Source organism: Oncorhynchus keta, chromosome 9 (genome assembly GCF_023373465.1).
Source record: "Oncorhynchus keta strain PuntledgeMale-10-30-2019 chromosome 9, Oket_V2, whole genome shotgun sequence".
In the NCBI taxonomy this organism is placed as follows: domain Eukaryota; kingdom Metazoa; phylum Chordata; class Actinopteri; order Salmoniformes; family Salmonidae; genus Oncorhynchus; species Oncorhynchus keta.
Window position 1 is genome coordinate 29,669,559 of NC_068429.1, and position 12,569 is coordinate 29,682,127.

The 12,569-nt window shown below is 43.6% G+C and overlaps 1 protein-coding gene across 1 annotated transcript in view; it reads right to left on the minus strand.

The window, feature by feature from the left end:
- The window catches only part of LOC118373619 (breakpoint cluster region protein-like), a 202,279-nt gene that overhangs the window by 15,704 nt on the left and 174,006 nt on the right, over positions 1-12,569 (minus strand). The window contains exons 9-16 of the mRNA XM_052525649.1: positions 11,525-11,646; positions 11,078-11,243; positions 10,827-10,946; positions 10,597-10,672; positions 10,211-10,321; positions 6,610-6,684; positions 4,238-4,335; positions 2,639-2,770 (exon numbers count right to left, since the gene is read on the minus strand). Of these exons, the coding sequence (XP_052381609.1) occupies positions 2,639-2,770; positions 4,238-4,335; positions 6,610-6,684; positions 10,211-10,321; positions 10,597-10,672; positions 10,827-10,946; positions 11,078-11,243; positions 11,525-11,646 (900 nt within the window). The remainder of the gene's footprint in view (positions 1-2,638; positions 2,771-4,237; positions 4,336-6,609; positions 6,685-10,210; positions 10,322-10,596; positions 10,673-10,826; positions 10,947-11,077; positions 11,244-11,524; positions 11,647-12,569) is intronic.

Sequence of the window (12,569 nt, forward strand, 5' to 3'; positions counted from 1 at the left end):
CACTGCGTACACACCTCCATGGCTTCGACCCCCCCCAGTAGGTCTCCCCAGGCTGGAGACCTCCTGTCCCCTCTCCCTCTCCATAGTGCCCTCCACACTGTGTCTGGCCAACAGAGTGCAGGCCTTGCCTTGCAACCCATCTCCTCAACTACTTCACCTGTCATGGCTCTCTGTGCAGAGAGACTGACAAAGTCTCCAAACTAGTAAGATATTCTTTACACAGTTGGCTTCTGTCTAGTGTACATGTTCTGTGGTATGAGGGAGTTGGTGGTAGATGCTCCTATCAGGCCCATACTGCCCCTCTCATTCTTTTCTCCTCCTCTTTCTCTCTTTCATTTCCCCCATCAGTAGAGCTGTAGTCTCAGTAGGTGTGTATCCTGTCTCTGTGTGTAGCCTAAAGGGCCCAGTCGATAATGATCTCCAGTGGTCCAGGAAAGCTGTTTCACCCAACACACACCTGCCACGCTCACTCTGAGGAGTGTGTGAGGATCACAAGCTAAAGTACGTCCTCATACACACAGGTGTGGATTGCACTACAGGACGACCGCTTGTTTATGCACCTCTCTCGGTCTCCTCCCCTCTCTTCTGCATTATCCCCCCTCCTCCTTTTCTTCCCTCTCTCCTCCTCTCTTCTCTATTAGTTACAGCTAATCCCTATGCTTAAGTTAGTTTTGGTGTAGGCTGTAAAATGTACCATCCCCCCAGTGGCCTCCAGCCAAGCCTTGAGTTACCCTACCAACCCCTCTCTTCACTGGGTGTCCCCCCTCCCCCCACTACACCCTGCTTAGCGAGCCCATCCCAGTGTGCCAAATTCCCACCCTCTGTATGTGTGTTTGGATGAAAAGTTCATCTGAATCATCAGCTGGGGCTTTCATACAAAGCTGCTCAGCTTTGGCAACATGGCCTACTGCTGTGTGTGTTTGTGTGTGAACCGCCGGGGGACTTGGTCTCTCTCCATCATTATGAAGCTATGTATTAGAAGACTACTGAGCAACATAGCACATACATCAGAGGATGAGAGAACACAGTGATCCATAAGCAAACACATGGTACAGTATGTACAGACTGGGGTAGGGGATGACTTTGTGTTGATGAGCATTCACACAGTTTGATTACACATTTTTGAACCACCATCACAGTTGGCATGGCAATTATCACAGTTACCATGGTAACCACTAGACGGGATCTATATCCACATCTAAGCAGTAAGTATTTCAAGTCTTCATCTTGTTGTATTCGGTGCACGTGACAAATACAATTTGGTTTGATTGATTTTGACAAACCAGAGAAGAACTCACTATCTGTCTCCAGCCACTTCTCTAGGGTATAGTTTCCTCCTAGATACAGATCCAGGATCAGCTACATCTTCCCCAACACTAACACCTTGTGGAATTGCAAAACTTAACTCGTTTTTGGGGGCAACTACACCCTACAAGACTGCCCCTGGCCGGGTAACTGTCTGTTATTGGACATCACTGAATGCTGAAAGGTTTACACACACACATACACCTGTCCAAATGGGGGATAGGGAACAGTACACACCACCCCCCCCAGGACGTGGACCAGATCAAAGCAGAGGCTCCATGGATCTGATACTGTCACGCCCTGACCATAGTTTGCTTTGTATGTTTGTATGTTTTGTTTGGTCAGGGTGTGATCTGAGTGGGCATTCTATGTTGGATGTCTAGTTTGTCTGTTTCTGTGTTTGGCCTGATATGGTTCTTAATCAGAGGCAGGTGTTAGTCGTTGTCTCTGATTGGGAACCATATTTAGGTAGCCTGTTTTGTCATTGTGGGTTGTGAGTGATTGTCTAAGTGTAGTGTTTGTGTCAGAACTATTGGTTATTAGCGTCACGGTTGTCATTTTGTTGTTTTGTTGAGTTTACTTTGTGTTTTTCGTCATCCATTAAAATGATGCATTCACACCACGCTGCGCTTTGGTCTGCTTCTGACGACAACCGTGACAGATACACTAACCAATGTCTTTATTCATCTGCCTTTCCTTGAAACATGAAGGTCTTTGTACAAAAATCATACCAGGCCCTATCCAGCATTCCATCTCTCACTACCCACATGCAAAAAGAGACTTGAACGCACACACACCAGATCTGGTTAACCTTGGGACAGACTCAAGGGCACATAATATTTACAGGAAGAACACATTATTTATGGACCCTGATTCAACCACAGTCAAGATGGGCTGATACTGTACCCTCTAACATACATTCTCAAAGCAAAAATAAATAAAAGCAAAGAAGAGCAGTTCACTCAACTCATAGCTCCTGATCATGACCCAATCCATGTGTTGTCCTCGGTCTCTCTACAGCTTTTCACGGGGTATTGGCTCAACTATCTGGTTCTGAAGCTCAGTTGGGTTATGACTAGAGCTAGTCAGGGCTATTTACCTATTGGATGCCTTTTTGCAGGTTCTAAGTCTGCAATTTACACATCTAATCACTGTAGACAGTCCATCCTACTACTCACATAATTAGCTAATTCATTAATTAAATCAGCTGAGCACTCAGCAGTGTTTAGTCCACATCTAGGACATTCAGACCACAATCTCACCACACTGTCATAACCATAACGTCATCAGGCTGTTACTATGGTGACATAACAGCGTGAAGGTGATAACGTACCGGGATCTGTCCTTTGCCGATGATGCGGTCGGTGCTGTCTCCATCCTCTTTGTTCTGCTTGGTCTTGTTGTAGCTCTTCTCATAACACAGCAGCCTCAGGGTCTGAGAGCCCTCCAGGTCTATCTCAAACTCCTGGAGCAGAGACAGAGACAGAGACACACAGAGAGAGAGAGAGAGAGACAGAGAGACAGAGAGACAGACAGACAGAGAGAGAGAGAGAGAGAGAGAGAGAGAGAGAGAGAGAGAGAGAGAGAGAGAGAGAGAAACAAAGAGAGAGAAACAAAGAGACAGAGAGAGAGAGAGAGAGAGAGAGAGAGAGACAAAGAGAGAGACAGACAAAGAGAGGGACAGAGAGAGAGAGAGAGAGAGAGAGAGAGAGAGAGAGAGAGAGAGAGAGAGAGAGAAAGACACACAGAGAGAGAGAAAGAGAGAGAGAGAAAGAGAGAGAGAGAGAAACAGAAAGAGAGAAAGAGAGAGAGAGAGAAACAGAAAGAGAGAAAGAGAGAGAAACAGAAAGAGAGAGACAGAGAATGAGAGAGAGAGAGACAGAGAGAGAGAGAAACAGAAAGAGAGAGACAGAGAGAATGAGAAAGAGAGAAAGAGAAAAAAACAGACACGTTATGAGAGAAAATGCCACAGAAACCAGACTGCCTAAAGTAGCTTTACAGTCATTTCTCGAAGGACCAATGTAAAGAATTAGGGGTTTCAGGACTGGTGAGGATGATGCCCATCTACTCAAATAAGAGAGCAGACGGAGGCAGAGATGCAGCTTTTAGTCTTTATACGGCTTTCAATGAGGATGGCATGAAAGTCTCTTCCAAAAGATGCTCAATAAGGTTGATCTGCACACTCTTAGAAAACTCTTCGGTTGTCCCCATAGGAGAACACTTTTTGGTTCCATGTAGAATCCTTTTTGGTTCCATGGAACCCAATAGGGTTCTACCTGGAATCAAAAAGGGTTCTTCAAAGGTTTCTCCAATGGGGACCGCCGAAGAACCCTTTTAGGTTCTAGATAGCACCTTTTTTCTAAGAGTGTACACGTTATCAGTTAAGTGCTGTAAATGTGAACGTATTGTCAACAGCAGACAGCACAGCTGACGGAGATTCCCGTTAGTTATGTAAAAGAAAACACTGCATATGTTTCCCACACGGTTAGGGGCCACAACACATTCCATTAACATTTCCACAGACATGAGTCATCATCAGAAGCTCCTCATTAGCTAACACTATTTCCACTTTGTTGAGCAATGTAATTTAGCAGCAGAAGCAGCAGCAGTTCCTTGGGCCTGATGGAAAATTCCTGCTGCAGATAAACAAATTCACCAATTGTGTTTTAGAACTGTTGTGTGCGCTCTCATAGCTCTCATGACGCACAAGCACTTTGTGTTTGGCTCTGACATCCAGCACCGTAATACGTGAGGACGTTGTGTGGGTGTGTTTATGTGCTCTCTGCCGTTACCTCCTTACTGAAGAGGCCATACGGCTTTCTCATTAAGACACTACTACATCACAACACCAGATGTCTTGGTCTTGGTAGTACCCAGAAAATGCAGATACTGTACTCTGCATATGTCTGGTAATACCAGTACAAGTTCTTACCTCGTTCCATTTGGGCTCTGTGGTATAGCGATACACCCGCGTCTTGGCTTTGTTTGCAAAGTAGCCAAAGGAGTCCACCTCTAACGTGCAGTACAGATCTGAGAGGAGAAGAGGAGATACAGTTACAGTTTTGAAGTTTACATGCACCTGAGCCAAATATATTTAAACTCAGTTGTTTCCTGACATTTAGACCCAGTAAAAATTCCCTGTCTTAGGTTAGTTAGGATCACCACTTTATTTTAAGAATATAAAATGTCAGAATAATAGAAGAGAGAATTATTTATTTAAGCTTTTATTTCTTTCATCACATTCCCAGTGGGTCAGAAGTTTACATACTCTCAATTAGCATTTGGTAGCATGGCCTTTAAATTGTTTAACTTGGGTCAAACTTTTCAGGTACCCTTCCACAAGCTTCCCACAATAAGTTGGGTGAATTTAGGCCCATTCCTCCTGACAGAGCTGGTGTAACGGAGTCAGGCTTGTAAGGTCTCCTTGCTCGCACACGCTTGTTCAGTTCTGCTCACACATTTTCTATAGGATTGAGGTCAGGGCTTTGTGATGGCCACTCCAATACCTTGACTTTGTTGTCCTTAAGCCATTTTGTCATTGTCCATTTGGAAGACTCATTTGCAACCAAGCTTTAACTTGACTGATGTCTTGAGATGTTGCTTCAATACATCCACATAATTGTCCTGCCTCATGATGCCATCTATTTTGTGAAGTGCACCAGTCCCTCCTGCAGCAAATCACCCCCATAACATGCTGCTGCTACCCCCATAACATGCTGCTGCCACCCCCATGCTTCACGGTTGGGATGGTGTTCTTCTGCTTGCAAGCCTCCCCCTTTTTCCTCCAAACATAACGATGGTCATTATGGCCAAACAGTTCTATTTTTTTTTTCATCAGATCAGAGGACATTTCTAAAGAAAAAGTGCCATCTTTGTCCCCATGTGCAGTTGCAAACTGTCTGGCTTTTTTTATGGCGGTTTTGGAGCAGTGGTTTCTTCCTTGCTGAGCGGCCTTTCAGGTTATGTCGATATAGGACTCATTTTACTGTGGATATAGATACTTTTGAACTGGTTTCCTCCAGCATCTTCACAAGGTCTGTTGCTGTTGTTCTGGGATTGATTTGCACTTTTCGCACCAAAGTACGTTCATCTCTAGGAGACAGAACGGGTCTCCTCCCTGAGCGGTATGACGGCTGCGTGGTCCCATGGTGTTTATACTTGCATACTATTGTTTGTACAGATGAACGTGGTACCTTCAGGCTTTTGGAAATTGCTCTCAAGGATGAACCAGACTTGTGGAGGTCTACAATTTTGTTTCTGAGATCTTGGCTGATTTCTTTTGATTTTCCCATCATGTCAAGTAAAGAGGCACTGAGTTTGAAGGTAGGTCTTGAAATACATCCACAGGTACACCTCCAATTGACTCAAAAAATGATGTCAATTAGCCTATCACAAGCTTCTAATGCCATGACATCATATAAAGGCACAGCTGTTTAAAGGCACAGTCAACTTAGTGTATGTAAACTTCTGACCCCCTGGAATTGTGATACAGTGACTTATAAATGACATAATCTGCCTTAACAATTGTTGGAAAAATGACTTTTGTCATGCACAAAGTAGATGTCCTAACCAACTTGCCAAAACTATAGTTTGTTAATAACAAGAAATTTGTGGAGTTGTTGAAAAACTAGTTTCAATGACTCCAACCTAAGTGTATGTAAACATCCGACTTCAACTGTAGATTCACCCAAAAGAATACAACTAGTAGTGGTCTCTATGACAATATAACACAAAATTAAATAAAACAGTAGAATGGACATTGGCATCCTAGCAACAAAACAATCTGCCATTTTGGTCAGGAAAACTTCTCTATGTGATCTCCATTTGATACCCTCTTTAAATGAACTGTCATAAACGTAAAACATACTACTGTTGATGAGAACAATCTTATAACAATGTTATTCTATTCATTCTGCCCCTGAACAGGCAGTTAACCCACTGTTCCTAGGCTGTCATTGAAAATAAGAATTGGTTCTTAACTGACTTGCCTGGTTAATTAAATAAAGGTAAAATTATTATTTTAAAAAAAATATTACAAAATCACATGAAATATATGTTGAAGTGACCTCTAACAAATTATATGACATTCACCAGAACAGTTTTACAGAACAGCTGTGGCCCCTGTAAGCTTAGCGTAAGGGTGTCTCAAATTACACCCTATTCCCTATATAGTGTACTACTTTGACCAGAGTAGTGCACTATAAAGGGAATAGCGTGGCATTTGGGGAGCAGCATAATGCCTGTGTTATTACTCCTGTAAAGTATGTACAGTGTAGAGGCACTTTTCGGTGGAGGGTCACTCACTCAAGCTCTGTTTGAGCCCCGAGGCAGAGTGGACGATTACATTCAGGAATCCATGGAGGCCAGGGGATTCATCCTCTGGAAAAACACAAGGAAGAGAGATGAAGGCTTAGAGAGGAATGGAAGATACAGGTAAACTGACAAAATAAAGGAAACACTTTAGGGATACAATGTATACTGAAAGCAGGTGCTGAATTAATTCAGCAATTAACATGGCATCATGCTCAGGGGTCATGTATAAAATGCCCAGTTGCCCATTATTTTGACATCCCTGGCTAGAAGAAGAGATCTCAGTGACTTTGAAAGGGGGGTCTCAAAGGAGTATAGTGGGTTTAAATAGTGTGTGTCTCAGTCACCAGATCTGAACACAAATGTCACGTTCCTGGTATAGAGGAGACCAAAGCGCAGCGGGATTAGAATACATTCTTCTTTTAATGAACAAAGAACACAACAAACTATACAAAACAAATGTGCCGCTATAAACATCAAGTGCTGACACAGGAAACTATACATAGACAATAACCTACAAACTATCCAAGGCATATGGCTACCTAAATATGGTCCCCAATCAGAGACAACGATAAACTGCTGGTTCTCTGATTGAGAACCAATCTAGGCAAACATAGACATAAAAACCCCTAGACTGGAAAACCCCATAAACATACAAAAACTCTAGACAGGTGAAAAACACATATATCACCCTCGTCACACCCTGACCTAACCAAACTAATAAAGAAAACAAAGATAACTAAGGTCAGGGCGTGACAACATATGGGAGATTCTGGAGCAGCGCCTGAAACTGCGTTTTTCATCACCATCAAGAAAACACCAAATTATGGAATTTCTCATGGAAGAATGGTGTGACATTGAAGCTGTTCTGGTGTCTCAACACCCTATTAAGACACTTTATGTTGGCGTTTCCTTTATTTTGTCAGTGGCAATTACCTGTAGATCCATGTTAACATTGGAATGCTGAATGAAACTATAAAGATCCCAAAATAACTATATTTTCTTCACTCTAGAAACTAAACTACACCACGAAAACAAAGATAAATGACATAAAGAACGATAGCAAAATGCTTTGGAGCACCTTCAATTACATTTTGGGCCAAAAGGCAAACTCAGGTCTATCATTAAATCAGATGGCTCATTCATCACAAAACCCACTGATATTGCCAACTACTTTAATGTTTTTTTCATTGGCAACATTAGCAAACTTAGGCATGGAATATGCCAGCAACAAACACTGACACTACACATAGTACACAAGTATATCTGACCAAATTATGAAAGACAAGCATTGTCATTTTGAATTCTGTAAAGTGAGTGTGGAAGAAGTGAAAAAATGATTGTTGTCATTCAACAATGATAAGCCACCGGGGTCTGACAACATGGTTGGAAAATTACTGAGGATAATAGTGGATGATATTGCCACTCCAGTTCGCCATATTTTCAATCTAAAAGTGTGTTCCCTCAGGCCTGGAGGGAAGCTAAAGTCATTCCACTACCCAAGAATAGTAAAGCCCCCTTTACTGGCTCAAATAGCCGACCAATCAGCCTGGTACCAACCCTTAGTAAACTTCTAGAAAAAATTGCGTTTAACCAGATACAATGCTATTTTACAGTAAACAAATTGACAAAAGTATTTCTGCACGCTTATAGGGAAGGTCATTCAAAAAGCACAGCACTTACACAAATGACTGATGATTAGCTGAGAGAAATTGATGATAAAAAGATTGTGGGAGCTGTTTTGTTAGACATCAGTGCGGATTTTGACATTATCGATCATAGTCTGCTGCTGGAAAAACATATTGGATAAAGAGTTACCTGTATAACAGAACACAGAGGGTGTTCTTTAATGGAAGCCTCTCCAACATAATCCAGGTAGAATCAAGAATTTCCCAGGGCAGCTGTCTAGGACCCTTACTTTTTTAAATCTTTACTAATGACATTCTACTGGCCTTGAGTAAAGCCAGTGTGTCTACGCATGTGGATGACTCAACACTAGACACATCAGCTACAACAGTGAGTAAAAACACTTAAAGAGTTGCAGTTAGTTTCAGAATGGGTGGCAAGGAATAAGTTAGTCCTAAATATTTCAAAAACTAAAAACATTGTATTTTGGACAAAATATTCACTAAACCATAAACCTCAATTAAATATTGTAATAAATACTGTGGAAATTGAGCAAGTTTAGGTGACTAAACTGCTTGGAGTAACCCTGGATTATAAACCATCATGGTCAAAACATATTGATACAACAGTAGCTAAATGGGAGAGAAGTCTGTCCGTAATAAAGCCCTGCTCTACCTTCTTAACAGCACTATCAACAAGGTAGGTCCTACAAGCTCTAGTTTTCTCGCACCTGGACTACTGTTTGGTCGTGTGGTCAGGTGCTACAAAGAGAGACTTTGGAAAATTACAATTGGCTCAGTACAGGGCAGCACGGCTGGCCCTTAAATGTACACCGAGAGCTAACATTAATAATATAATATGCATGTAAATCTCTCATGGCTCAAATTGGAAGAGAGATTAACTAAGAGCACACAACTCGGACAACCATAAATACCCCACAAGACATGCCACCAAAGATCCCTTCACAATCCCCAAGTCCAAAACAGATTATGGGAGGCGCACAGTAACTCTATTCTACATCAGGTAACTGATCTAAGCAGTAGAATCAGATTAATAAAACCGCTAAAAATACACCTTCGGCCTCCCGAGTGGCGCAGTGGTCTAAGGCACTGCATCGCAGTGTTAGCTGTGCCACTAGAGATCCTGGTTTGAGTCCAGGCTCTGTCGCAGCCGGCCATGACCGGGGGGCCCATGGGGCAGCGCACCATTGGCCCAGTGACGTCCGGGTTTGGGGAGGGTTTGGCCGGCAGGGATGTCCTTGTCCCATCGCACACTAGCGACTCCTGTGGCGGGCCGGGCGCAATGGACTCTGACACAGTCGCCAGGTGTACGGTGTTTCCTCCGACACATTGGTGCGGCTGGCTTCAGGGTTAAGCGGGCATTGTGTCAAGAAGCAGTGCGGCTTGGTTTGGTCGTGTTTCGGGGGACGCACGGCTCTCGATCTTCACCTCTCCTGAGTCCGTACAGGAGTTTCAGCGATGAAACAAGACTAACTACCAATTGGATACCATGAAATTGGGGAGAAAAAGGGGTAAAAAAATAAAATAAAAATCTATACACCTTATGGAACAGTGGGGACTGTGAAGAGACACACACACAGGCACAGACACGTGTACACGTGATAAGACAAACACTCTACACACACGTACACATGGATACTGTATTGTAAATATGTGATAGTAGAGTAGTGGCCTGAGGGAACACACTAAATGTGTTGTGACAGGTGTTCTACACTGTATAGGAAGAGTAGTGGGGATCCTTAATAAATAGAATTACAGACTAAGATAAAAAAGAGACCACGGACTACAAACATGTACAAACTGCAAACTGTTCTGACAACCATAACTTCATTTAGTTCCTAGTTGTCTTTGGATATGGTCTTTCTCCACCTCAGATCACATAGTTGATACATCTGACAGAAACACTCTGGGCCAGAAGTCAGAGCAGAACATTGAATAACATCTGGTACCTTGGCCTTCTTTGTTGATGGTGAGTGGGATGTGGTGGACAGTCTGCAGCTTCACACATGAGTTGGTCAACATCTGTAGCTCCATGGAGGTCAGGGAGAAGCTCTTGAAGCCTGGGAGAGGGACCATACAAACACAGGGTCAGGGGTCAGGGGTCAGAGTCACCCACACAGTATGTCGCAGTACAGTGTGTATGTTAATGCTGCATGTGAGCAAATATTAGTGGTTTCAATTGGTTGGTTCAATTTACACAATGGACTACAGGTCAGATATTGGGCATCTTCTATCATCTAACCTGAGTCAATGGCTGCTCCTTACTCAAACACTCATTGCTTACAGGGTGATACTGAAGAGATTTAGTCACAGTAGAATACTGAGGGCCACCTACATTTCTTCTGCTGTTCCTGGATCGTCTCCTTCCACTCAGCGCGCTCGTAGTCTGAAGACATCAGAAACATGTAACCCTGAAACACAGCACACACTTAGATACAATACAATCATATACAGCCTATCAAAGATGATGATGGTGATTGTAATGATGTAGAGGGTGATAGTGATGGTGATGATAGCTTGTTGTTGATGATGATGAGGGTGATGAAGAGGAAGACAGGGGTTCACCTTGCCGTTCCTGTTGTGTACTCTGAGGGCCATACTGGGGGAGGTGAGCAGCAGAAGAGACTCCTGCTCCGACAGCTTCTTCCTCAACCTGTCAATCACCTTCAACCCTTTGTTGGCTCGCTAGACATGAAAATACACGTGTCAAAAGACCTGTCAACTACATTAACATACTATGGTATGTGTGTGTGTGCGTATGCATGCATGCGTGCGTGTGAGTCTGTGTGTGTGTGTGTACACTGTCTGTGACATACCTTCTCTCTCTGGATCTCACTCTTGATGTGGGAGATCTTGACCTTCATGGCGTCCAGCTCCTCGTCAGGGACCTGGGGGATGGGCAGAGGCTCAGACTCATCTGCGTTCTGGAAGGTTAGGTCTGACAGAGGGATGTACCACTTGGAATCATACTGCTGACTCTTCCTGCAGATAGGGAGTGATGGAGATAAAGATAGAGTGAGTGAGAGAAAGAGAGAGAGAGAGAGAGAGAGAGAGAGAGAGAGAGAGAGAGAGAGAGAGAGAGAGAGAGAGAGAGAGAGAGAGAGAGAGAGAGAGAGAGAGAGAGAGAGAGAGAGAGAGAGAGAGAGAGAGAGAGGAAGTGATATGATTAGAAATCCTAGCATCTTGAAGACAGACATGTCCTGGAATATGTTAGAAGAAACGAAGAGTTGAACATAGACAGAACGACGGGAAGACTATTTTACCCTCCGATCTGTTTCTTGAGCTTGGCGCAGAGCAGCAGGTCGGTGAAGAGGAAAACATGGCGGAGCTTCCTGGTTCCCTCCACCAGCTCCACCATGAAGCTGTCCTTCAGCAGCTGGCGGTTCTACGAGACCACACAATCAGCCATCAGATCAATCTATACATCAGCTGATCAAACAATACGATACACTTCCATATTCTGTATTGGTTAAGAAACTGTGGTGTGTGTGTGTGTGTGTGTGTGTGTGTGTGTGTGTGTGTGTGTGTGTGTGTGTGTGTGTGTGTGTGTGTGTGTGTGTGTGTGTGTGTGTGTGTGTGTGTGTGTGTGTGTGTGTGTGTGTGTGTGTCTGTGTGTCTGTGTGTGTGTCTGTGTCTGTGTGTGTGTGTCTGTGTCTGTGTCTGTGTGTGTGTGTCTGTGTGTGTGGGAGGAGGGGGGGACTCTTATGCCACCATGTCCAGAAGGGGGCATTGATGTTTTTCCAAACACAGCTGTACATTTACAGCTCTGTCTATAAAATAAAACAGCTTGCATCAGGAGAGGGCCAATGTTACAACACTGTTCCATATGCCTTGTCTAACCTCATGAAGGAGTACTGTAGATACTACAGGAGGTACATTTCTGTACAGTTCCAGCAAGTCTACAACACATCAGGAGGACCTTTGAAGTAAAGAATACCTAACTAAAGCACATCTATGCCCAACATAAGGAGAGCATATCTGAACAAAGCACATAGTCCATGTGAGGACATTACAGATAAACTGCACTCCCTACAATGAACGGTCTGATAAAGCTAGGCCTGAGGGGTAGAGGCTCACAAGCAACCCCCCATGTTTCTGTGTGTGTGAGTCATCCACGCTGACACACACCTAACAGGGTCTCCCCCGGCAAAGTGCAGGATTGTTGCCGTACCAGTCAGTGTGTATGGACCATCTTAAAGGGAATGTCGAACAATGGCTCAGAGTCTCTGATCCAGACAGCAGCACGTCACACAGGACCCCATAAAGAGTAGATGCTGCATGAGCAACAGATAATAGGGATCCTAATAA